The sequence below is a fragment of the Oryx dammah genome, unplaced genomic scaffold (genome assembly GCF_014754425.2).
Source record: "Oryx dammah isolate SB20612 unplaced genomic scaffold, SCBI_Odam_1.1 HiC_scaffold_4, whole genome shotgun sequence".
Classification (NCBI taxonomy): Eukaryota; Metazoa; Chordata; class Mammalia; order Artiodactyla; family Bovidae; genus Oryx; species Oryx dammah.
The window spans coordinates 40001341-40028368 of NW_024070188.1; the positions used below are offsets into that span (position 1 = coordinate 40001341).

Sequence of the window (27028 nt, forward strand, 5' to 3'; positions counted from 1 at the left end):
TAATATGCTTTTCCTCAAAAAGAGCATGAAAGAAATGGGTGAGGGAGTCCCTGTTTTGTTTTTTTCAATTGTTGTTTAAGCACTTATGTTTTAACAGGTTTGTACTCTTTTTCATTAGAAATAAACTTCCAAAATTTCTTACTGGACAAATACCATTTATAGTTAAAATAGAGACATGACAGTCATTTCTTATTATTTCTCTGGAAAAACCACATTGTGAAATCACCAAGGTACCAAACTATAAGTGAACTTTTAGAGCATAATTTGTTGCTCTGTTTGTGATTATTTAGTAAAATGCAATATTTAGTAATATTAGCAGAAAAAATTTTTTTCTTAGGGTGTTGATTTGTTTGTAAGTATCAAACACTGCAATCCATGTGAAAGTATCTCATTAACTCCATACAAATACGATGGTTTAAATCAACAGACAAAAGACATTGTCAGTTCTGTTTGACCATGAATTTATCAAACTCCTCTAAACCTCAGTTTCTCCAGCTGTAGAATCAGAGATATAGCACTAAGTCAGTGAGGATGTTTTTTGAGAAATTTAAGTGAAATAATGAATACAAAACATGTGACACAGTGCTGACATAAAAAAAAAAAAACCTCAAAATCAATTGTCATTATTCAGTCTTAATCTTCTGCATTTCTCTCCTTTTGTTATTTTTATTTAAAAAATGTATTATGTTTCTTAACATTGAAAATTTTTTAAGCATAAATTTTATAGTCTTATTCAGATAAAATGACCAATACCATAAGTTTTAAAATAGACCTAACGAGGGTGGGATGATTTGGGAGAATATCATATGTGAAACGGATTGCCAGTCCAGGTTTGATGCATGAGACAGGGTGCTCGGGGCTGGTGCACTGGGATGACCCAGAGGGATGGGATGGGGAAGGAGGTCGGAGGGGAGTTCAGGATGGGGAACACATGTACACCCGTGGTGGATTCATGTCACTGTATGGCAGAACCACTACAATATTGTAATTAGCCTCCAATTGAAATAAATGAATTTATATTTAAAATATAAAATAAAATAGACCTAATGTGCACAGAGTCAGACACGACTGAAGCAACTTAGCAGCAGCAGCAGCAGCAGCAACAATGTGTATTTTATAACATTGTAATTACATATATATTTCATCGATGAGTGTGGTGGTGAAGTTTTCAGAAGGTGAGACCCAGAAGAGAGCTTCATCTGTCTTCTTACTTTTCTCCCCTGCTTCCTCTGGTGTGCCCCAAACACACGTGTTCAGTTAGGTACCATTACATAAGTTAACCAAACTCAGCTGTTCCCTGAGCTTCATACAAACATTACCTGTTGATTATGCAAGGTGTTCTTGTTGACTGTGTTAAGTTACACATTCTGATATATAAATATCAATGCTGGGGGCAAAATCAGTAACTTCCTAATTTTTTTTTTAAACTTTGTCTTTAGTATTTCTTTTTTTTTTTTTTTTTCCTCCTGTAGGGCATGTGTATTGTGTGTTGTCAGTCTCAAAATCCAAGTGCTTATCTGAATCAATTGCTGGGGAACGTTATTGAGCAGTATATCGGGCGATTTCTTCCAACCTCAGCTCATGTCTTGGGTCTTGGACAGCATCCTGTTTTGTTGGCATTGAAAAACTCAGCCAGTGTTCCACCGATGTCATTGCTAAAGAAATGCATTGTCCATGTCATAAGGTACATCTAAATATTAAGAATAAGTGGTATTTACAATGTATTATTCTCTATTAAAAACAGAATAGTTTTTTATTTTCTCTATTAAATGATAAATTTCTCTAATAATTTTCTGTATTAAAAAATAACAAAAGTATTGGCAACCTGTAGGATTCTGAGTTTAGAAACTTTTTTCCTGAGAAGTATCTCAGAATTTATCAGAATGACTTGGCAGCCTAAGACAGAGCTCTTTAAATTGTTTTCTCTGAATTGCTTGTTTTCTCTGTATTGCTATTATTTTTCTTATATATATCTTGCTGCTGCTATTTAGTCACTAAGTTGTGTCCAAATCTTTTGTGACCCTGTGGACTGTAGCCCACCAGGCTCTTCTGTCCATCTGGGAAGTCCATATATGTCATATATATATATGTATGTATGTATGTATGAGAGAAGGAAATGGCAACCCATTCCAGTATTCTTGTCTGGGAAGTCCCATGGACAGAAGTGCCTGGTGGGCTACAATCCATGGGGTTGCAAAGGAGTCAGACATGACTTAGCAACTAAATAATAACATGTATATGTATTATTTTTTATCAGTTAAATACTGATTGAATTTTGTACTGTACAAAATGAAGTAATTATAAGAGATAATTAAGTGAAAAGAAGAATGCTAATATGAAAAAGGAAGCAATATGAAGTCCTTTTTCTTTTAGTCTTCTCTGTCTTAATAACTTTTATTATTAGGCAAATGAATCAATGAAATTTAGGTTTTCTACTAAACTCCATATCTTCTAACTGCAACATTAGAAACTACCTTTTTTTTTTTTTTTTGGTCTTCATGAAGTATTTAGCTTCACGTTTCCCTATATCACAGCTTTGTTCAGACCATTTTCTCCATTAAAATGCTATCTACTGGGGTAAATACTCCTAGGCTTTATGAGACCTACACCTAATATGAAATTAGTTTTTAAACTTCTAAGATGCTATGGTGATATATATTATTCTTAGTGGATTTTTTTTTCTGTGTTTTTAATGATCTGATAGCTTTAATATCTTAATATTATCTGTCATCTCATGTTACAGAATTCCATGTCTGAGATCTGTTCTCCCTCTGACTTTCTCTGTGTGTTCCTAGTGTTCTGTTACTCAGGTTCGAAAGCTTCATATTCTTTGTTTCCCCTCACTTTTCAACCTTTGGCAAATGATTGTCTCCTTCCCTTTTCACAGCCCTTTTTTATCATATTATACCTACACTATAGCCAGAGTCTCATAACTAATTTCACTATCTCTAGTCTTATTGGCACCCCACTCCAGTACTCTTGCCTGGAAAATCTCATGGACGGAGGAGCCTGGTAGGCTGCAGTCCATGGGGTCACTAAGAGTAGGGCATGACTGAGCAACTCCACTTTCACTTTTATGCATTGGAGAAGGAAATGACAACCCACTCCAGTGTTCTTGCCTGGAGAATCCCAGGGATAGGGGAGCCTGGTGGGCTGCCATCTCTGGGGTCGCACAGAGTTGGACACGACTAAAGCGACTTAGCAGCAGCAGTCTTTTCTTCCAGTCTCACCTAAACAATTCCCCCAGATTACTTTTCCTAAAATGTTTTTCCAGCATGACACTTCCTTGCCCTCAAACTTTCTTTGTTTGCTGTCCATGATCTGTCACTTAACTTTCCCATATATATGTCATCATATACAAACCCTAATGATATTGGTTTAACTATCACCCTTCAAAAATACTTCACATTTCCCTATATCACAACTTTGTTCGGACCATTTTCTCCATTAAAATGCTATCTACTGGGCTAAATACTCCTAGGCTTTATGAGACCTACACCTAATATCTCAGTGTACCATGACTCTTGTTTCCTTCTTCTGGAGCCATGTGCTCTGTATAATTCAGTTCTCAGAATCATGATAGTTTTGCCTAACTTGTATATGAATTTTGCAGCGAGATTATAGTACTCTACCACTGTGTTTGAGACATTACATAGGTAATTTTAGTAAACCAAATGACAAGTGCTGAAATGAAATCAAATCCTTAAGACCTTAAAGCTGTTTAAGTCCAGTGTTTAGGACCCTGGCTACTTTCCTTGACTTTCCTCTTTACTTTGTATATAGTGAAAATGTTTTTCTTACTGTTTCTAGTTGAAGACCTAAACAAGTAGCAATTCCTTTTTCTTTTTTTCTTTTAACACTCAGGAAAGACATAGAGATTGTCTCCTAAGACTTCCTCTATTCCAAGCTTCTCTACTCCTATAATTCCCTAGCTTAGGACTCTCTCTACTGAATTCCCAAGAATTCTGGGGTTATCTTCCAAAGCACCTATCACACTATAATTGTTCTTTTCTTCCTTATCTAACTTTTCCACTGGACAGTGAGCCATTGCTTTCAGAGACCATATTTTACTTGTTCTTAGACTTGTACCAAGCACACCACATACTCAATGAATGTTTGTTCTAAGTATTAGAAATTCAGCATTAAACAAAACCCATGAAACAATAGACGTCAAAGAATGAATGAATTTTCTAATATGTAATATTTGTTGGAAGTCATTGTATGGAGTAGAAATGATGAAGGCATAGTTCCATCCTTAAGGAATTTACAATATTTAGTGATTTCTATGCCTCATTATGGCAAATTATATCTCTTTGCAAAGTATATGTAGATGTCTGGTTTAGATTTAGCTATATTCGACACTTTTTCATATTGTCTAGACTTTTTAGAAACTGTGCAATTTCCACTTTACATTTATTCACATAAAAAAGTACACTGAACACCTGCTATGAGATGAGACCTGTTCTAAGAGGTAGAGATACAAAAATGAGGCAGGTGAGTTATCTTTATGACCTCTGAGTTCAAATGATAAAAGTTGTCCTGCTTTAAAAGAAGATATTAAACCCTCAATTACCTCTCTAATTCTTTTATTTCATAAGGGAAGGATGGATACAGGTTGGAATGGAAAGACGATTTCTAGTATAGTTTATTTGGAAAAATAAGACTCCCTTTCAAATCCATAGATAAATAAATACAAGGAGAGAATCTTTATGCAAAGTCAAATTAAGAAAATGTGTCATTGAGGAGCTCATAGGGGAGAGCAAGCTTACATTAGAAAGGAAAAAATTTCACAGATTTTTATTAGATTTTGATTGTTTATTTTAAGACTAGTTTCCTTCATATTTAGTTTGTATCTGTATTCTGCTTTGGTATTTATATCATGCCAGTAGGATGTGCAGTCATTGCTTCAAAAATCTTAGGTTTGAAGAAAATATGGTAAGATATACATAGTTTTTAATAATTGTGCTTTATGGATTTCTGAGGTAAAATAGGCCATCATCTTTCAAATGTATGACATTTGATTCTACTCTATTGAAACTTTAAAGAGAAGGAAGAACAAAATTTTGCTTCTTTTCAGGAAGTCCTACTTTGAGTTTAAAGGATCCTTGCTCCCTCCTCGCTTGGCATCCATTCTGGCCTTCATCCTCCAACTTGTTAAGGAAACTAACACTGATGTTACTGAGATTGAACTCCTCCTCCCTGGAGTATTAAAATGCTTGGTGCTGGTCAGTGAACCTCAAGGTTAGTTCATTTCAGAGTTTGTATTTGTTATACTTTTATGATCACAAATTAGGAAAGTATTCAATTCTGTCAGTTAAATTGACAGTTATGAAAATATATGGTTATTTCATATCAACTTAATTTTTATCATGGCTAAAGAATGAACTCCAGCTAGTAGCTGAGGTCGGGTGTGATAAAATGGTTAAAAACTGACATGATTCGGTCTGTTTTTTTTTTTTTTTTTTCCTCCTCGCAAATAGTTGATTTATGTTTATTTAATTTTTGTTCAATTTGTCTCTGATACTGAATGCAACTTGCTAAATATCAAGTGGTGAGAGGGGAGCCTACTTTCTCCTATTCTGGATTCTGCTATAATATGTAAGCTGATCTCTGGGCAAACCTGTACGTACATGTTGATCCTTTTGTTTTCAGTCTCATCAGCCTTACTGCCTGTGATCACTTAAAAATATTATTTATTTAGTCCCTGCTGTGAGTAGCAGGCCTTAACAAGCTTATTGGGAATATGCAGAATAGTGGCTGTAGTTCTATCCTGAAGGGATTTTTAGTGTAAATAGATGTGTTGTGTGTGTTTTTATCATTATAATGTGATCATTTGGGGCAGGCTTCTCAAATGCTTCTACTTAAGTACTTCTAACTACTGTGATAAGTGAGTACAGTATATATCCTAAAGAATATGAGGGCAGCATGCAGACTGGCAGCTAAAAGCTCAGACAGCTCTTTGAAATGTTCTGTTTTATCTCAAAAATTTATGCATGTTTTGTTTTAATCCATGTTATTTTGATATTTAAAAACGGTCCTCTCTGCTTCCAAGCTTGGCTTTGTGGAAAATGTTGTATTATGTTAACGTAAAATACCCTTACTTGATAGTAACACCTCTTCAGTAGAGAATATCCAGAGATAGATCCCAGACTGTTCTTTAGAAATTTTACCTTCTTTGAAAACATTTGCATGCTTTTAATTTCAGTGAAAGTCTGTTGTACTATACAGTACAAAATTGGAGACAGAGCAGATAGTATGGCATTTTAGCTAGCCTGTTGTTAGTGTAATATTTATCATGAAGAGGAGGTCAGGTTTGTGGAGGAACACAGATGTGTGTGATTGGCTCAGAGAAGATTCCCTGACTCTCCTTGTAGTCTCCGTGTTTTTGAAGGACAGTTTGTAAAATTGTAGAAAGTTAGTGTTATGCCCAAGAATATTTCAGTGTTTACCCAAAATACCTGTACACAAGAGCTTGAGTTCACTTTCAGCATGGTGACATGAGAAGCTCTGCAGCCTTGGTCCTCAGAAAAACTGGTGAAAATTATTTAAAAGAAAGCATTTAAATTCTCTGGAAATGGTCGAAAAGGGTACATAACAAATGGAGAAATTGTCTACTGAAGCTTGGTAGGAACAGCAAGTCTTTGGTATTTGAACCAAGACCACTACATTCTCTCTTCATATCTCAGAGGCATGGCAACTCTGGTAAATTACAAAATGAGGGTTCCCTCTCCCTGCAGCTTCCAGGAGGAGGGCTGTCTTCCTAAGAGAGGCAGAGTATAAGTGTTTCTCATCCTGCCTCCTAGCCACCTGATGGTAAGGTTATATTCCAGGGGAGTGTAGGTGAGAAGTGAGGCCTTCATTCTTCCACTCAGCTCCCACTTGTGAGATGGGAGCGCTGTACTGACTATGGTATCAGTGAGAATGCTGGAGTGTTGATTGTCCTTGCTGCAGCTTAGAGGTAGAGAATTTATACCAAGAGGATCTGTAGCTAATACCCCTCCTTCTACAAGCATGCAGCACCTAACGTGGGTATGTTGGTCAGAAAATATTGGGCACCATGATCTCTGTCTCCAGCAACAGAACTTCACCTCTGAATTTTGCCTGAGAGTGTGAAAAGGTAGGAGAAAGCCATAGGACAGATAACTCTGAATTTCTCCCAAAGGAACAGATTTCATTTACAACGAAATGTGAAAAAGTTCAAGCCTGAGGGTGCTATCAAAAGCAGTGGAGTTTGTGGTTAAAAGGCAATAGGTAGGAGAATGATAGATTTATTAGATGTGTAAGCTAATCTATAGGTCAAATAGTTTAGTGAGAGAATTGACTGCAAAAAGCCCTGGGGTGAGAACAAATATCACTAATCTCAGAAATCCTCCCTTTAAAAAAGCCTGGATTTGATAATATCATACACTTACATTTATTGAGAGAAAATCAGTCAACAGATCCTGCCAGTGTGAGCAATCAGATATAGGATTTAATAAACAAAGACTTCAAAGTAGCCATTATAAAAATGTTCAGAAACCTCAAGGAAATCATGGTTAATAAAACAGAGGTAGATGTGATAACAGTGTCACATCAGAGACTATCAGTAGAGAAATAGAAATTATTAAAACAGAAGATAACCAAATGGGAATTCTGAAGTTTAAAAGCTAAACTGAAAAATCTTAAGTTTAATTTGAATTGATAGACGAAAGAATTAGCAAACTTGAAGACAGATTGTTAGGTGTTACGCATTCGAAAAAAACCAAAAAACACGAAAAAAATGAATAGAGCTTTAGAGAACTGTAGGACATCATTAAGCACACCATCCTACATAGAATATCAGGAGAGGACAGAAAGGAGCAGAAAAAATATTGAAGAAGTAATGGCTGAAATTTTTCAAAATTTATTGACTAATACCAATCTATACATTCAGGAAGCCCACCTAATTCCAAATGGAATAAACTTAGATCCACAGACATGCAACTTAGTGGGGGAAAAAAAGGTTGAAAGTCAAAGGCAAGGAGAAGATTTTCAAAGCAGCAAGAGGAGAAACAACTCTACTTTCAAAGGAACCCTGGGAAGATTAACAGCTGACTTCTCAGCAAAATCAGTGGAAACTAGAAGGCAGTGGGATAACACTGAGTAATCAAAGAAAGCACTGTCAACCAAGAATCCTATAGTGAGCAAAGCTGCCCTTTTAAAAATGAAAATAAACTCAAGATATTTGCAGATAAAAAAATGAGAGAATTTGTTGTTAGCAGACCTGCCTTATAAAAATTACTAAACGAAGTTCTTCAGAATGGAAGTTAAAGTGAGCTCAGATAGTAACTTGAATCCTTATGAATAAACAAAGAACAGCAAAGGTAATTATGTACAGTTGACCCTTGAACAGCATGGGTTTGAACTGCACACGTCCACTTATTTGCAGTGTTTCTTTTCAATAAATCCAGACTATATTACTACATAAACCATGGTTAGTTGAATTTGTAGATGTGGAGCCCTGACTGAACCCTTTCTGACTTTACATTCAGAAAGCTGACTGTAAAGTTAAACATGGATTTTCAACTGTATGGGGGATCAGCACTCTAAACCTTTATGTTGTTCAAGTGTTAGTTGCTCAATCGTGTCCAACTCTTGCAACCCCATGGACTGTAGCCCACCAGGCTCCTCTGTCCATGGAATTCTCCAAACAAGAATACTGGAATGGGTTGTCATTTCCTTTTCCAGGGGATCTTCCTGACCCAGGGATCGAATACAGGTCTCCTACATTGCAGGCAGATTCTTTACCATCTGAGCTACCAAGGAAGCCTCATGTTCAAGGGTCAGTTGTAGTTAAAAGGCAGGATAAATGCATATTTGTACCTTTTTTCTTTCAACTACTTTTAAAAGTAAATGTATGAAATATGTATATAATTGTCCTATAATGTATAGAAATTTAATATATTTACCAATAACAGTATAAAGGAGATGGTGGGAACAAAGCAGTATTAGACTAAGGAAGTGACTTCAGATGATAACCTAAACAGGAACAAATGATGAGAACAATAAATGATAGGTAAATTTAACAAAACCCAAAATATATATGTATTCTCCTTTCTTAGTGTCTTTGAAAACATAGAAATTTTATAAGGTAGAAGTTATAATAATGTATCACTGAGTTTTAAAATTTGTAGGTGTAACATGTATAACAGTAATTCCACAAAAGAGGGGAAAGTGACTAGAGCTGTATAGGAAGAATGTTTCTATATTTTGCTGGAATTAAGTTCATGTAAATCTGAAGCTCTGAAGAGTTAAGATGTACATGATAAACCCAGAGCAACCACTAAGGAAATAATTCAAAACTTACGGACAATCATTAAAGTAACTAATATGCTACATTTGAAAATATTCACTTAATGCAAAAGAAGAGAGATTCAGTTCAGTCGCCTAGTTGTGTCCGACTCTTTGCGACCCCATGAATCGCAGCACGCCAGGCCTCCCTGTCCATCACCAACTCCCGGAGTTCACTCAGACTCACATCCATCGAGTTAGTGATGCCATCCAGCCATCTCATCCTCTGTCGTCCCCTTCTTCTCCTGCCCCCAATCCCTCCCAGCATCAGAGTCTTTTCCAATGAGTCAACTCTTTGCATGAGGTAGCCAAAGTGATGGATAAAAAATAAGACATTTAGAAAGCAAAAGGTAAAATGGCTGATGTAAATCCAACTGTATCTATAGTAATGTTAATTGTGAAAAAGTTGAACAATCCAATCGAAAGACAGAGATTATCAGAATTTTTTTTTAAGCTCTATCTTTATCTGCAGGAAACACTTCTGATTCAAAGATTGGAAGTTAAAGGATGGAAAAGGATGCATCATGCAGATTGTAACCACAAAAAGCTGGAGTAGCTAGACTAACATCAGACAGAAAAGACATTAGGCAAAAAAAAATATTACTAGAAATAGGGAACATTTTATAATGATAAAAGTGTGAATCTGGAAGATTTAACCATTATAAATACATGTGTACCTAATAATAGCAAAATACAACAAGAAAAAACTAAAAGAAATGAAGGGGAAAATAATTCACGGTAATAATTGGAGGAACTTTGGTTTCTGCTATAGTAATAAAGAGCTTGGAAGTCATCACTCACCCTCACAACAAGAAAAACTCTGGACAGCCTGAAAAACAATTCTTCTTAGGTGCATCAGAGAATTGAGGTCATAGGGCAAATCACTGCCCTCAAAACTGAGCCTACAACAATTTGTCAAATTCAGCTTAAATATTGCTACCAATACCAGCTACATCAGAAGGCTTCTGCTCCTGGCTAGCTGTGATTCTCTGTATCCACCTTTCTGTTTAGTTTTAACTTATCTAATAGGTAATTTTTTTAAGAGGTAAAGGATGTACTAAGAGAGGAGAGAAAATGTAATCATACAAAGTGCTCAATTAAAACCTTCAGAGAAAGCAGGAAAAGAGGGAAAGATTAAAAAAAAAAAAAGGTCCAGAGCAAAGACTAGAAAAACAATGTATAAAGTAGATATTAATTCAACTATTTCAATAATCATTGATGGCAGTAGTCTAAATAAACCAATTAAGAGACTGACTGGATAAAAAACAAGGCTTAACTCTATGTCAGCTACAAGAAATCCACTTTAAACATAAGGACACAATTAGATTAAAAGTAAAGGGATGGAGAAATATATACAATGCTTGCTAACAATTCAAAACACAGGTGTAGCTATATTTCAGGAGACTTCAGGACAAGAAGAACCATCAGTCATAAAGATGGGCATTACATAAAGATGAACTGGGAATAGAGGAGAGAACTTCTTCAATCAGATAAAGGACAATTTTGAAAATCCTGCAGCTGATATCACACTTAAGATGCTTTCTCCCTAAGATTAGGAACAAAACCAAAGTGTCCACTCTTGCCACTTCCTTTCAGCATTGTACTAGAAGTTCTAGTCAGTGGAAGAAACGGAACTAAAAGGCATCTAGGTTGAAAAGGAAGAAGTAAAATTATCTGTGTCTGCACATGACATCATTTTGTTGTTCGGTCGCTCTGTAGTGTGTGACTCTTCGTGACTCCATGCACTGCAGCGTGCCAGGTTTCTCTGTCCTTCACCGTCTCCCAGAGCTGGCTCAAACTCGTATCTGTTGAGTCAGTGATGCCATCCAGTCATCTTATCCTCTGTCATCCCCTTCTCCTGACTTCAGTCTTTTCCAGCATCAAGGTCTTTTCCAGTGAGTCGGCTCTTCTCATCAGGTGGCCAAAGTATTGGAGCGTCAGCATCAGTCCTTCCAATGAAAATTCAGGACTGATTTCCTTTAGGATTGACTGTTTTTTGACTGTTGGATTGACTGTTGCTAGCTGTCCAAGGGACTCTCAGGAGTCTTCTCCAGCAGCACAGTTTGAAAACATCAATTCTTTGGCTCTTAGCCTTCTTTATGGTCCAACTCTGAATCCATACATGACCACTGGAAAAATTATAGCTTTGACTATACTATATGGAAATATATGATATCATATATATATATATATAATCCTAAGGACCCATTGAAAACTATTTGAACTAATAAATAAGTTCAGCAAGGTTCCCTACCAGAATTCAGCAAGCTTCTTTGTAGCAAAATTGACAGACTGATTCTACAGTTCGTGTAATCCTACAAGGGACCTAGAATAGCCAAAAAAAAATCTTAAAGAAGAACAAAGTTGGAAGATAGCACTTTTCAATTTGAAAACTTAGTACAAAGCAACAGTAATCAAAACAGTGTGGTGCTAGCATGAAGATAGAAGTATAGATCAGTGAGACAGAATTGAAAGTTCAGAAAATCTATGTATCTATGGTCAACTGACTTTTTCTTTTCTTTAAACAGGGGTGCCAGGATGATTCAATAGAGGGAAAATAGTCTTTTCAACAAATTGTGCTAGATCAAATGGATAGCCAAATTCAAAAGATTGAACTTGCACCTTTATTTCACACTATATGCAAAAATTAATTCAAACTGTATTATAGACCTAAATGTCAGAGTTAAAACTATAAAACTCTTAAAGCAAGAGTAAATCTGCATGATCTTGGATTTGGCAATGAATTCTTAAACAGGACATCAAAAGCCCAAGCCACAGAACAAGACACATAAATTGGACTTAATCAAAATAAAGAACTTTTGTGTTTCAAAGAGCACTGTCAAAAAAGTATTAATAAAAAGACACCTCAGAGAATGGAAGAAAGGATTTGCATATTACTGATGTGATAAGGAAGTTGTATCAAGAGTATATGAAGAATAAAACTCAGTAGTTTAAAAAAAAAACAGGTGAAGGATTTGAATACAATTTCCTCCAAAGAATATAAACAAGTGGCTAAAAATTACCTGAAAAAGTGCTGACCGTCATTAGTCATGCTGCTGCTGCTGCTGCTGCTAAGTTGCTTCAATCTTGTCCGACTCTGTGCGACCCCATAGATGGCAGCCCACCAGGCTCCACCATCCCTGGGATTCTCCAGGCAGGAGTACTGGAGTGGGTTGCCATTTCCTTCTTCAGTGCATGAAAGTGAAAAGTGAAAGGGAAGTCGCTCAGTTGTGTCCTACTCTTCGTGACCCCATGGACTGCAGCCCACCAGGCTCCTCCGTCCATGGGATTTTCCAGGCAAGAAAATGGCCTGGAGTGGGTTGCCATTGCCTTCTCCGCATTAGTCATGAGGGGAATGCAAATCAAAACTACAGTGAGATACCACTTGACGCTCACTAGGTTGGCTATAATGAATAAGATAATAACAAGAATTGGCAAGAACATGGAGAAATCTGCATCCTCATTTACTGCTTTTGGGTTTGGGAATGTAAAATGGTGTTGCCACTTGGGAAAGAGTCTAGTAATTCCTCAATAGTTGAACATAGAGTTACCTTGTGACCTAGCAGTGCACTCCTGAGTTTTAATATATACTCAAGATTAATGAAAACATGTCCACACAGAAACTTGTACTTTAATATTTGTAGCTCCAGTACTCTTGCCTGGAAAATCCCATGGACGGAGGAGCCTGGTAGGCTGCAGTCCATAGGGTTGCTAGGAGTCAGACATGACTGAGCGACTTCACTTTCACTTTTCACTTTCATGCACTGGAGAAGGAAATGGCAACCCACTCCAGTGTTTTTGCCTGGAGAATCCCAGGGACGGGGGAGCCTAATGGGCTGCCGTCTATGGGTTCGCACAGAGTCGGACACGACTGAAGTGACTTAGCAGCAGCAGCAGCAGCAGTATTATAATAGCCAAAGGTGGACTACCATCAGCTGATGGATGGATTTTTTTAATGTGATCTATCCATACAAGAGAATATTGTTTGGATATAATATTAAATATATATTTGCTATAAGGAGTGAAGTACTAATTCATGCTGTAGGAAGTATTGCTACAGCGTGTATTGCTATAGAATGTATTGTAAACACTATTACAAGTGAAAGAAGCCAGTTAACACAAGACCATATATTATATGGTTCTATTTATATGAAATATTTATCTCTGTAGTTAAATCTACAGAGATGGAAAGTAGATTAGCAGTTGCTTAGAGGGGGTATGACGGAGAAGGCAATGGCACCCCACTCCAGTACTCTTGCCTGGAAAATCCCATGGATGGAGGAGCCTGAATCGACTTAGCAGCAGCAGCAGCAGGGGGTATGAAAGTAGATTAGTGGTTGCTGAGGGGGTATCAGAGGATAGGAGGTAATAGCTTTAAAGGGCGCAGTGTTTCTTTTCAGGATAAAGAAAATGTTCTAAAATTGCAGTGACAATTGCACAGTTCTGTAATTATACTAAAAACCATTGAATTGTACGTGCTAAATGGGTGAATTATATTGTATATAAATTATATGATAATAAAGTTGTTATTTTAAAAAAACTGAAAGATAGCCCAGTGTTTAAAAACAATGCCCAGTTCAGTTAAAGAAATAAAAGATAGATTTTTTTTAGAAACCTTGTACACTAATACTCACTACAGTGTTATCCGTAATAGCCAAAATGGAGGCAACCCAGATATCCATCAGCTAATCATCTAATGAACTGATTGATAAACAAGATGAAGTAAATCCATACAATGGAATGGTATTTGACCATGAGAAGGAATGAAGTGCTAATATGTTCCATAACATGAGTGAACCTTAAAACATTTTGCTAAGGAAAGGAAGGCAGTTACATAAAACCAAATCTGTATGATTCCATCTATATGAAATTCCTAGAATAGACAGTCCATAGAGACAAAAAGTACATCAGTGTTCCAGGGACTGAGGGAGGAAGAACATGGGGAATGACTGCTAATAGGTATAAGGTTTTGGAGGGAGGTGATGAAAATGTTCTGAAATTAGATAGTGGTGATAGCTTCACAATTCTTATGAATATACTAAAAGCCAATGAACTGTACAAGTGCACAAACTGTATGCTTTAAAACATTAGTTTTTATATTTGAATTATACCTAAATCTGTTATTTTTAAGAAACTTTGTGAGGGGTATTTCTTCATGTTCTGGTACTTTTTCCACAAAAGAACTTGTGGATTTTGGGGTTTTTTCCAAGGAAGCATCTTTAAGAAGAATCATTTATACTGGCTCTAGAATTGCATGTAATATGAGAACTTCCTTGTTCAGTAAGGTCAAGTATGCTATATCTTCCTTATCCACTATCCTCATGCTATGGAAAACATTATCTGCTACTTAATTAATTTAGGTTCATGTGCATTATAGACGTTGTACTCTTGCCATAGTGGATTACAGTTTCTGAAAATTTTCTTGTTCTTTAGAGAAAGTAATTTTTCTCCACAGCTACTTATATTTAATATGCCAAAAACAGCTTAAAAAATGTATTAACACTTAGAACGTGGTGAATTTTCGGTTCTTGATTTTTTTTTTAACCGTTTTTATGTACAAATGCACAGCTATAAAGGATTTGGTTAAATACTGAAAGAATGTAAGTGATCTCTTTGTAACTTTGCTGTCTTTAAAATGGAAATTAGCATCAATAATAGTTGATTATATATATATTTATATATATATACACCATCAAGTGATGGGTTTATGTATATATGCAGTCCAGTCCATGGTGTTGCAGTCAGACACAATTTAGTGACTGAACAACAAATATATAAATCTAATTTTAAGAAAAGATAAACTATTGGTAGTTTCTAATTTACTGCATATGATTTGTGAATGGAAGGAATGTGAATTTAAAAAATCAATCTTTAAGCTGAACTATTAAAGGTTATCTGTTGTCAGTGTGTAACAGTGTTTGCAGTGTTAGGATGGTAGAATGTTTTTGAATACGGACTCTTTTCTGATAGAAGGGCATATCTTCACATGTATTTTTTCAGTTACAGTATTTTTTCAGTCACATGTGAAAAATAGACTCAAGTGTTTTATATTTTCTTAAAATGGAAGATAGGGAGACTTTAGAACAAAAGCTCATAACTATTTCACTTTGAAAAATAAAAAAGCATGTACATACTTTAAGAAAACAACATGTTTTTCTAAATCTAGAGTGCTCATGAAAATGAGGATCCAGATGGTGAATTCAGGCACAATGTGTAATGCTGTAATTTTCCCTCCTAGTTAAAAGGCTGGCCACCGAGAACCTGCAATGCATGGTCAAAGCCTGCCAAGTGGGGTCAGGAGGAGAACCTGCCGCCCAGCTGACTTCTGTGTTTAGGTAACTGGAAAGTATGCCAACTGGCAAGGGACTATTGCCAGCCATTTGACAGTCAACATGTTTTTTAAATAACTAATTATCCAAAACATAATGTGTTGCTACTTGTTTGTAGTTTCAATTATTATATTTTTGGCAGTAGTTTTGCTATGTTGTTTTATTAAAAAATAAAATTACTAGGGAGAAAGATGACTTTAAATTACCTAAGAATTTAGTAAGGAAGATGCTTGCATGTGTTTCAGAGGAAAAAGTGGAAAAACGTGAGTCCTAGTGACAGGTATACAGGCTTTGGAGCTGGTAAATGTGCTACTGAGCAGCCAGTGTGGACATGCCTGTCACTGGTCTTCCTGTTCACTTTAGATGCTGTGAACCCACAAAGCTCCATTCGATGTAATTTGTGAAGCATAAGACTTTATATATAGATCTGTTGTTCCTTCGTAAGAATAACTGCAAATTGTAGAACATTTTCTGTTTTGTTTCTCTTTGCCTGCCTTGCACCCTGTAGAATCTCAGGCTTTCTGTTAAAGCAGTACTTTTAAAATGTATCTTTCTCATAGTTTCTACCCATTGACCTTCATTTCATGCATCTCTACCGTAGCTCCACTATGTTAGTTTGGGTCCATTTCCTTCATTCTATGTGGGATTTTTGATTCTTCAGCTTGCTTTCTTACCATGTAGTTGGGACTTGTCAGTTGTTTACAGTTTATTTACAGAATATAAAAATTGTGATCATTTGAAATAAATACTGGGTTTAAGAAAACTGTAAAACCCTAAGAGACGAGGAAGGATTTTATATGAACAAAGATTACGTGTTTGTTAAGTACAGTTTACTAAGCTAGGTGACTTTTGGCGAGGGTGGGGAGAGTGGAAATTTTACGATTGAAATATATAATTCTTTTTTATATAAAGAATTATATATTCTTTATATATAATGTATAATTATAAAATATTCCTTATAAATTGTATATTCTTCATATTTTATTCTTCTGTGGGTCTAAAGTCTCTTGTTCAATTAAGGAATATAAAAATTATTTAGAAGTAACTTGCTTTCCTCATAGAAGTACTGTTTGATTTATCTAGAGATAGGAATAATTAACTGAAAGATACACAGAATAACCAGGAAGCCGGACTCATTTTCTTGTCTCTTCTACACTCTAACCACCCAGATTGACCGCATGCAAAGTGTGGCAGGAAAGTCCCTGGCGTTAGATTTGTCCCTCTTAATTCTTCCTCTTGGGATTCCAACTCTTCCCTGTCCCTCTGAATGCCCTCACTCTGGTCATGGCTCATGCTGAAGCCATTTCTTTTCTTTATTTTCAAGTTTCAGTCTTTGTATGGCGTCTTTCATAGATCCTTATGATAATCTTACATAAAGTGATTTTTCTGGCATTCAGTTTACAGCTTGTTGCTATATTTGGGCTAGATAGATACCAGCCCAAGTAATTGCCCCAAGAGTAATTCTAAGTAACCTGTTTTACTTTCAGGCAGTTTATTGAAGATTATGGTATGAGATATGACTATCAGCTTTACAGCATTTTAGAAGCAGTAGCAGCACTGGACCAGCAGGTTGTCATCCACTTGGTTCCTGCCCTTACTCAGTCTCTGAAGAATTCAGAGCGGAAGTGGGGCCTTGGCAGAAATAGTGCACAGAGGTATGTTTGATTATTTGATTACATCCTTTTGGACAATGATTATGAAATCTAGATACATTTTCCTAGTAAGGGCCTGTTTTCCCATTTGGAGTCTGTTCCAGTGAATAGGGTTAGTGACTCAACTAGATAATATGCTTTTGGTCAAAAATAGATAGAAGCTCTTTTTTTTTTTTTTTTCTTATAGGCTTATGACTGAATATAGTGCTGGACTATTCAGAGTAATGAAACATGGTGGGATAAGTCTGTATATCCCAGAGACACTGTTTTAAAAGAGAAAAGACCCTGATGCTGGAAAGACTGAGGGCAGGAGAAGGGGGCGACAGAGGATGAGATGGTTGGATGGCATCACCGACTTGAATAGACATGAGTTTGAGCTAACTGTGGGAGACAGTGAAGGACGGGGAAGCCTGGAATGCGCAGTGCATGAGTTCGCAGAGTCTGACACGATTCAGCGACTGAACAGCAGCAATAAACGTCTCTCTCTCTCTCCTTTTCTTTTGTCTTTACAGGGAAGCCTATAGCAAACTTTTATCTCAGCTAGGACAAGTGGGACAAGATGAGATACAGAGACTGGAAAATGATCATGTTGAATCTATTTTGTGATTTCATCCTCAACATTAATTATAACTACCTAAAGCCACTTTGTACCATTTGACTCCTACTTTCATTAATTGTATAATGTTGTTAAAAATACTTTATAGGATCTTTTCCGTACATACCTGTAAGTATAAAGTATATAAATAAGAAAATAAAAGTTAATTAAATATGTTATAGAATCTTTGGAACTTGGTAAAACTGCATTCTGTTTTGAAGCGGTTTTAGTTAAACTAAAGAAACTTAAAGTTTTCCTATCTGAGAGTGTTGTCTATGTCTATGCAGGTTTGTACTGATTGATCCATGGGTATTTTATTGTAGTGTGACTTTCTGCCTTGCAAGTAATTTATTTCTGTTTTTTGTTTCTTTACAAGTTATGTTTAATCATGACACTATTTCACATTACCTGGCTGCCCTATGCTGGTTTTGTTATTTGGTTGCTTTCTTGTTTGCTTGTTTTTATTGTTTTCTTTTGAGGAATGGTCAGGAGATAGGACTGTGTCTTTGTTATCCTTTTTTATACTATGTTTGAGGCAAGTTAATAAAATTCTTTCAGAGCACACTTAACTCTGAGCAGTGAAACTGAATCTGGCTAAGGGATTATACAGATGTATATATAATTTTTTTTTTACTTGAGCTAAGGCAATGGCAACCCACTCCAATACTCTTGCCTGGAAAATCTCATGGACGGAGGAGCCTGGTAGGCTGCAGTCCATGGGGTCACTAAGAGTAGGGCATGACTGAGCAACTCCACTTTCACTTTTCACTTTCATGCATTGGAGAAGGAAATGGCAACCCACTCCAGTGTTCTTGCCTGGAGAATCCCAGGGACAGGGGAGCCTGGTGGGCTGCCGTCTATGGGGTCGCACAGAGTTGGACAGGACTGAAGCAACTTAGCAGCAGCAGCAGCAGCAACAGTGTTTATACTTGGGGTCCAACAGTTGCCAGATGTTTTTCTATTCATCCTTTCTTTTGGAGTTGTCATATCAAGAGGAGGATAAATACGAGCCTTTAAAAAGAGAATAAATAATATTCTGGAAATTTTTTAAGGTTACAAATTAACAGTTCTGAAAAGTCAGCTGAATTATCTACTTGCTCTTCAACTACAGCCTCTTATAAACTAGCATCTTACATATTTGCAGGGAACCAGCTTAGTTTCCTGTAGCAGTTCATTTCTCAACTATCTGAAATTTCAGATTTATTTTATTGGGTTGGGCATTGTCCTTGACTCCTTTTTCTAGTGAGCATTATTTGGTAAAAACAGTTTCAATCTTAGTGCTCAGAACCCACGTGGGTCTTAAACATAGCTCTACTTTGTGACCATGAGCAGATTCTTAATCTTGTCTGAGCCTTAGTTTCTTCATGGAGAAAAATGAGAAATAATACTTCTTGAAATTTCACAATGTTCTGGTAAGAATCAGTGGGATAACTGATTTATAATCATGTAATTAAAATGTATGTGAAAGTATTTGGTGATCTACATTCTATTAGGCATACAGACATGATTACTGTATCTCATGCATAAAAGTAAAGAAACTTCTCAATTTTGTTCTTCTCTAATGATATGTCCTAGATGAATGATTCTACTTCTTTTCAGTGTTTTCTTACATGTCATGTTTGCTAACTTTGAAATAATTTGTTTTCTTCTGGGGCCTCTAGTGTTTATCATGGTTTTACTATTCCTTCAGGAAAACATTTTCAGCCCTTTTCTGGCTCAAGTATCTTTTAAATACACTGCAGTCAGGAAACTATAGTTAGTTAATAGACCTTTCCTTATTGGAATTTGTGAAGTCTAAAGGACTTCATGACTTATAAATGGTCTATTTTACCCCTAAATAAACTAATTCAATAAATGGGATGAATAAAAGCCTCTTTAAGGTTACTTAAGACTTCATAGCTGGAGAAGGCAATGGCACCCCACTCCAGTACTCTTGCCTGGAAAATCCCATGGATGGAGGAGCCTGGTAGGCTGCAGTCCATGGGGTCGATAAGAGTCGGACACAACTAAGCGACTTCACTTTCACTTTTCACTTTCATGCATTGGAGAATGAAATGGCAACCCACTCCAGTGTTCTTGCCTGGAGAATCCCAGCGATGGGGGAGCCTGGTGGGCTGCCGTCTGTGGGGTCGCACAGAGTCAGACACGACTGAAGTGACTTAAAAGCAGCAGCAGCAGCAAGACTTCATAGCAATGAATTTCTTTTCATTATAATAGTGACTTACTAATGATGTATTATTTTGCAAGTTTTAGCAGTTGAAATTTAAAATATTTAATGGAGTGCCTTTAAAGGGTTATTTATGTGTGTTTGTGTGTGTGTGTGTATTCTTCCCCAAGGGAAGTTGATAAAGATGTCTTAGATAATCTTGCTCTTAGCTTATGAAACTTTTTAAGGGTTAAGAAAATCTGTTACTGAATTGTTACTGAATCCTGCATTAGGTACATGTACTTGTGTATATTAAGAATAAATTTATACATAAAACTCAGTAACAAGTCTATAACATGTATATGTAGATATTTTTTTTTAATTTGTGTATCAGTAAAATTTTAAGAAACTGTTGTATTCATTGAAGAAAAAAGAAAATTTATGATTCAGTTCCATTTCTTAAAAATCTTCACTGACCCTTATTTCTATAGTCTTATCTCTTTCCATTCCCAGACTTAGAATAACCTTATAGTTGCTTCCTTAATGTCCCTTTCCCCCTAAAATCCCTGTAATATCTGATGTGACTGCTTCTACCATTGTTAAGGTAAGCCAGTCTCTTGTGGTCGAATCTGGAATGTGTTTTCATTTCCCTTGCACTTTTGCACCTCTGTGACATTGCGTTCTCATTTTTCTTCTCATCCCTTCCTCCACGGTACTGCTTCTTCCTACATACACATTTTGCCTTCTTGTCCCTACTAGTAAGATCTGGCCCTTCACCTGCTCTGTCTCAACTAAGTAGTGAACTGAGAAGACTAGCTAATAACTTTATCTTTCACATCTGTATCTAGTACTGCTTTTTCTCTAAACCTGTCTAGTTGGATTCTCCTGGAATCTCAGGGCAACATGTCAAGCTGCCTTTGTCACCTTCTTTTCCAGAGAAGGTGACACTGTCTTTGCCTTCATTTTCTACCCAGAGCATACACCACTTTCCCAGTTCCCCTAACCTTGACTTTTCTCGGATTCTTCATTGTCTCCACGTTTCATCTGATGAGCTGTACAAGCTCTTGCTATTTTTTTTCTTTTTCCCATCATGTGCATCCAAATTTATTAGGCACTATAATCGGCTCCTTGTCTCCGGACTATTGAAATTTATTCTTCACATAGTTCTGACGTTGATGTTCCTAGAAGACTACTTTCATCTTGTTACTTTTCTGCTCAAGGACCTCTGTTTACTTCCCATTGTTAGTAAGCTGACATTGAAGTCCTTCTGTCAGAATTCCTGCCACCTGACACTCTACTTTCTCTTTCCAAACTCAGCTGAAGCAGGAGAGTAGGCCGTCTTGGCTGCTTTCGCTGAATGACATGTTCATTCTACACTGTGGGCCTCATTCAGTTTGCCAGCTTACCACCATTTCTACAGAAACCTAACTTTTAAGATCCTCAGATAGGAAAATTAAAATATACATATTTTAAAATATACATTCTTTCCTTGGTGGTTCAGATGTTAAAAGAATCTGCTTGCAGATGCCCTGGAGAAGGGAATGGCTACCCACCCCAGTATCCTTACCTGGAGAATTCCATGGACAAATGAGCCTGGCGGGCTACAGTCCATGGGGTTGCAAAGAGTCAGACATTTGTTCAGTTGCTCAGTCATGTCCGACTCTTTGCAACCCCATGGACTGCAGCAGACCAGGCTTCCCTGTCCTTCACCATCTCCCAGAATGGGCTCAAACTCAACGTCCATTGAGTCGGTGATGCCATCCAGCTATCTCATTCTCTATCCCCTTCTCCTCCTGTCCTCAATCTTTCCCAGCATCAGGGTCTTTTCCAACGAGTCAGCTCTTCACACTGAGTAGAGTAGCGTAGCACTGCACTGAGGAGCAATGAGTAGAGTCGGACCTACTCAGTGACGAACACTTTCACTTTCTATACGTAAGTATTCCAGTCAGTTTCTTTAAAACATCAGGTGGAGTGTAAAAGATGATTGAAGGACAACACGGTGATGAAAAGGAGTTTTATTAGACACTCAGATGTGGTTTGATGTAAATTTCAATTGAACATTTAATTAGGTTTTCATAGGGGAGATGACATGGGTGTATTGTCTCTATACAAAATCATTCACTATTCAGTGCATTTGTACTGGAAGAGTTTCACAGTATAAACTTTTACATCTTTCCTTATCCCTAGCAAATTTTATTTTCTTACTAAGCATATTTGATTTTTTTGTTTTTTGTGGTAAGTAAAAAATTATTTGTGGTTCGTTAGGTGTGTTTTCACTACACATTGTTAGTTTTATCTTCTTCCGTGCTTTTTTCACAAATCTTTAAAACTACTGTTTATAACTAATTACATGGACTCCTTTGCATGTACATTCATAGAATCTTGGCAGTTTTTATTTTTAGGATTATATAATATAAGAATTTGACAAGCTGTTACATATGGGAAAAACCTTTAAGAAAACTGCTTTCTCTAAGTTCTATGCATCAACTTAACACTTTGTTTCAGAGATAAAAGGCAGATAGCCTAGAAACTTCACCAAAAACTGTGTTATCTGTTCTAAACCACTGGTTTTTGATTCATACTCTTTTTTTACATAAACCTTATATCTTCCAAAAACTGATCTCCTGCTGCCTCCTCCTAGGGTTAAAAATATTGCATTGTCAGTCAAGTGGAGAGTATGTTAGTATAAATAACAGGCTCTGTTTGTGTAAAACGGTTGGGGAACTAGCAAAACAGTATATTCTTTCACATATTTGATGTAAGATAGATTTATATTTTGATTCTGTGATAAACTATATTGTTAAGTTTACCAAAATCATTATCAAATGATTAGAACTGACCAACTTCTGCTTATTGAAGTTTTTGATGTAAAGATAGTTACCCAGTTCATTGAACTTATGAATTACGCTTTTAGAAAAATTCAAGGCATTTTTATTTTATACACACGTTTTAAGTTATTTGTGTACAAAGTAATGAGATATAATAAAAATGCATATATTCAACTTACACTGCACTTGTGATTATTCAACTTCCTCTTTATGACAGATTGACTCTTTGAAAACCAAAATAAAAACGAACCATGTTACCTAGAGGAATATTTTTAATCTTATTTAGAGATTCATATCTTTTCTGGCTTTTCCTCCTAGAGTAAGAAAACTGCTAGTATCTGTGTTACTGCCGTTTCTTTTTTAAAGTACTATCTTGAAATGTTATTTAAATTAAGTTTCATGGTTTTATGGAAATTGAAATTAATAAATACAAATACAATATGGTCTTTGAAGAGTAAAAATGGAAGATGTATTACTGTAGAGTAGTTCACTGTAATAGAAAACATGTATTTGAATAGTTTCAGTGGACTTTGGTTTTTATGACCAACCATTGTTCTCTAGAATTTTTATTAGCTCTTATGATTGGTAATTTGAGGGACAGGATCGAATTATAAGTGACCTGGATTTTTTCTTTGTGGGGAAGGGTTGCTGTACTTTGGATGCTATTCTTTGTTTATAATTATGTTTCTGAAAATTATGTAAAATTTATATAAAAATTCTGACTTCAATTGTATAGTATTATTACTATTATACAATTATTACTGAGTAATACTATACAAGGAAAGGTTTGATAATATATACTGATTTGTTTTAAATGAACAGTTAGAAGTTTTCACAGAAATTAGAATAATCTCAGGCAGCCTTTCCAGTTATCAGTCAAACAAGTTCACTTTTAGACTATTTCCCTTTTAATAATTGGGTAGAGAGTCTGGGATTAAAAATAGATTGTTTTATAAGGTAAAATTCCTGGAGGGAAGTAATCTGTGTGTCAAGTAGAAATTTGAGTAAATCTGAAATAACTGTTTAGGTCCTTGTTGAAAAGATTCCTGAAATGTTGGAGTCCACTTTCCTGACACTGTTAAGTAAGGCATTAATTTAGATGGTTTATACTTTATAAAGAGACTCTGTTTTCCTTCTAAATATCAATTATCAATTTTTAGAACTGTACAACTACTCTAAGGTTTTTTGTCTAAACTTAAAATCTTTTCTTTTAAAATTTTACCACTCTTTTTCTTACCCTAGTCTCCCCTCCCCGCTTAATCTGAACAGCCAAAAATTTTGTTTATTTTTAATATGTTGATATTTAATACATATTTAAAATAAGTGTTTTAGGTATTATATAATATATAAAGTTAGTGATTTCTCTATTTAGGATAAAAAATATTTTTATTCACTTCTGCTTACTAAAAGTGGCTACATGAACAAAATGACAGTTTCCTATAAGCCAAGGATTGCTGAATGCTTAAACTATACCAAGGAATAAAAGTGACATCTTCCTTTTAAGAAAGGTGACTTATTGTAACAAGGTTAGAGAAAGGGGAAAAACTCACATTATAGTTGTGGAATTTATGTTCAAATACAATTATTGAGTTGTTTAATTTTTTAACTTTTTATAGACAAAGCAAATCCAAAAACTTAGCCTAAAAAAATTCTTAAGCATTATTAAAAATGGTAGTAATATGTATTGGTGATGGAGAAGAATCCCACAAGCGCTCAAGATTGACAAAACCTTTAACAAAGTGGAAAAATTTTTATTAGAACTACTGATTCTAGGTTCAAATTTATGTCAAAGCACTTTATGATACCAAATTTAGTCCAACTGATTTTTTTTTCGAGTTTTAAAATGTCACTTTTCACTAAATAGTCTTAATTTGAGGCAAGGGTTTGTACAAGTTTAGGAATCTTTGGCTTTGGTAAACTCCCTGTTTTCTAATTAGTATGTCTCTTTCACATGCTTTTCAGAATCATCTCATAGTATGTCTTCCAAGTTCTATCCAGTAATTTTTAAACTTCAAAAATAATCTCCCGGTTCAATTACAAAGTTCTAAAGACAGTAAAATACCTTGTAATCTGAGTGCTATTTTTTCTTAGGCAAAGTACTTCAGAGTATTTGCCTAATCCTCACAACGTTCTTCTGAATTAATATGTAAATCAATAATTGCCCTCCTTAAAAAGTGAGAAAACTGAAGCACTGTAAAGTTAAACCAAGGTCACAGAGCAACCAAGGTGAAAAATCTGGGTACTCCATCTGCTGTTCCAGTGTACTTCTGCTGTCATGTTACCCTGAATAAAATATGGCATTTAAAAATTTATGATGTCATAATGGTGAGTACTCTGCTTATACAGCAGTGTTGTATAATGTTGGATTTTTAACAGAAAAATTACAAACCCAGGGTTTAGTAAAGAGATTTAAGTACTGATAATTTTTTTGAAGATCACTGATGGCAGTACTTGTGAAATAAACTGCCTCACTAAGAGTGTAGTGTCCTGGACAGCACTGATTAGACAAGGTATATAAAGAATGCTTTAAAGACCCATAGACCATTCAGTCTGCCCTAAGCTAACACCACAGTAGAAGTCATACATACTATATATTGACACACACAGAGAAGAGTGACAGGCGTTTTCAATAATGTGTATTTTAGAAAACTTCATTTTTTGCTTATGTTTATCTGAATATAATAAGATCTAGAAAACAGAACAAGGAAGCATTGAGCACTGAGTATTTTCATGCCCAGTAGCCAAAAGTCAGGCTTTTTTTCCTCCTGTTCATGATGGTTATTAAGAAAGCACTGGCTTTTCAGACAGTGCCAATCCTGTGATGAGGCACTTGAAGAGTCTGAAGGTTAGGGCATGTGAAATACGGAGCAGGGAGGAAGCATGCTGCTATTCCATTGGAAGCAAAAGGGAGTCTAGGCCCATAGAATACTTCTTCTTTGCCTTCTCTACTTACATCCAGTACCTACAAAGGAAGGGAGAAATCGGTATGTTAAAGGTGGTGGTTCAAAATAAAGCTGTGTACACATGAAAGAAAACTTGCAGTAAATTTCAATTATGCTGACATGACTATATCTTATATATTGCTATTTTTCTCACAGTGTTGTACCAGAAATATGTATTTAGTTCCTGTAAAATACTATTCTACACATTTATGTGTATGTACATAGATGTTTGTTTATAATAATTTAGCCTTCAGAACAAGTGTTGAGATGTAGGCAGCTTTATCGTCCTTTAATAAAACTGCCTGAGATTGGTTAAGTAACTTGCCCAAACTAGTAAGTGTTGTTTGTATGCTGGCTTACAAATCCTCATCTGCAATATGAAAACAACACTGACTTTGCAGCTTTGCTCTGAAAACTGGTGAGATCATCTCACTCAAGGTCTGGCACAGAGAATATTACAGCTTTGTAGCAGGTTCAGGAAAATAAATTGCTTCTGGAGATTTTTCCCCAGTTATTTCCTTGTTAAGCTGGAGTTTCATCTCTTTCCTTATATGGAAAAGAAGCTTTGTTAGTCAGTGCCTGCTGTCACCTCACTGATTTCTGGTTTAATCTTAGTACTAGGAAGATTCTTTTTTATAAGACAAGCTGGCCATGTCATACTTGTCGAACCCATAAAACTAGCCCTCAATCATCTTATCCTCTCTTCATACGACCTTCCTCTAACTTCATTTAAAACTTTTCCTCCCTTGGGTTCTGTGACCTTAAAAAAAAAAAAGGCTGTCATTCATATTGTCCTGGTGTCAGCCACTTTGGTCCACTTCTTCCAGCCACATCCTAAATGCAGACGTGCCCCGATATTCCAACCACAGACCCTGTGGCGCTCTTCAGTGGTCTCGTCCACTCTTACACCCACATCTGTCACCTAAGTGGATAATTCTTAAGCTTTTAATGCAGTAATGCATTATTTTAGATGAAAGGGCCCTTGAGATTTGGGGATCCAAGCCCATAAAGACGGGACATCAGTAAGGCCTAGAATAAAAGATCAAACTTGTAGCTTTTTTTCCCCAAATGGACATTTAGCTGTTGATCCCATTTACTGAACAATATGGCCTGTCACTACTAATTTTAAATAGCTCCAATACATGCTACAAACAGGTATTTGTTTTCTTTTGTTAATTTATGTATCTTCCTACTAGTAGCACATTTACAGTTACTTTGGGTAAGGGC

At 36.0% G+C, this 27028-nt stretch overlaps 2 protein-coding genes across 3 annotated transcripts in view; one reads left to right on the forward strand and one right to left on the reverse strand.

Moving 5' to 3' along the window:
* MMS22L (MMS22 like, DNA repair protein) overlaps positions 1–23037 on the forward strand; it is a 126071-nt gene extending 103034 nt beyond the window's left edge. The window contains exons 21-25 of the mRNA XM_040239144.1: positions 1473–1684; positions 5078–5241; positions 15548–15644; positions 17126–17293; positions 17803–23037. Coding sequence (XP_040095078.1) covers positions 1473–1684; positions 5078–5241; positions 15548–15644; positions 17126–17293; positions 17803–17896 — 735 coding nt within the window. The 3' untranslated portion in view covers positions 17897–23037. The remainder of the gene's footprint in view (positions 1–1472; positions 1685–5077; positions 5242–15547; positions 15645–17125; positions 17294–17802) is intronic.
* Positions 22075–27028, reverse strand: part of KLHL32 (kelch like family member 32) — a 230930-nt gene continuing 225976 nt past the window's right edge. For both annotated transcript variants that reach the window (XM_040239146.1, XM_040239145.1), the window contains exon 11: positions 22075–25821. In XM_040239146.1, coding sequence (XP_040095080.1) covers positions 25660–25821 — 162 coding nt within the window. In that variant the 3' untranslated portion in view covers positions 22075–25659. The remainder of the gene's footprint in view (positions 25822–27028) is intronic.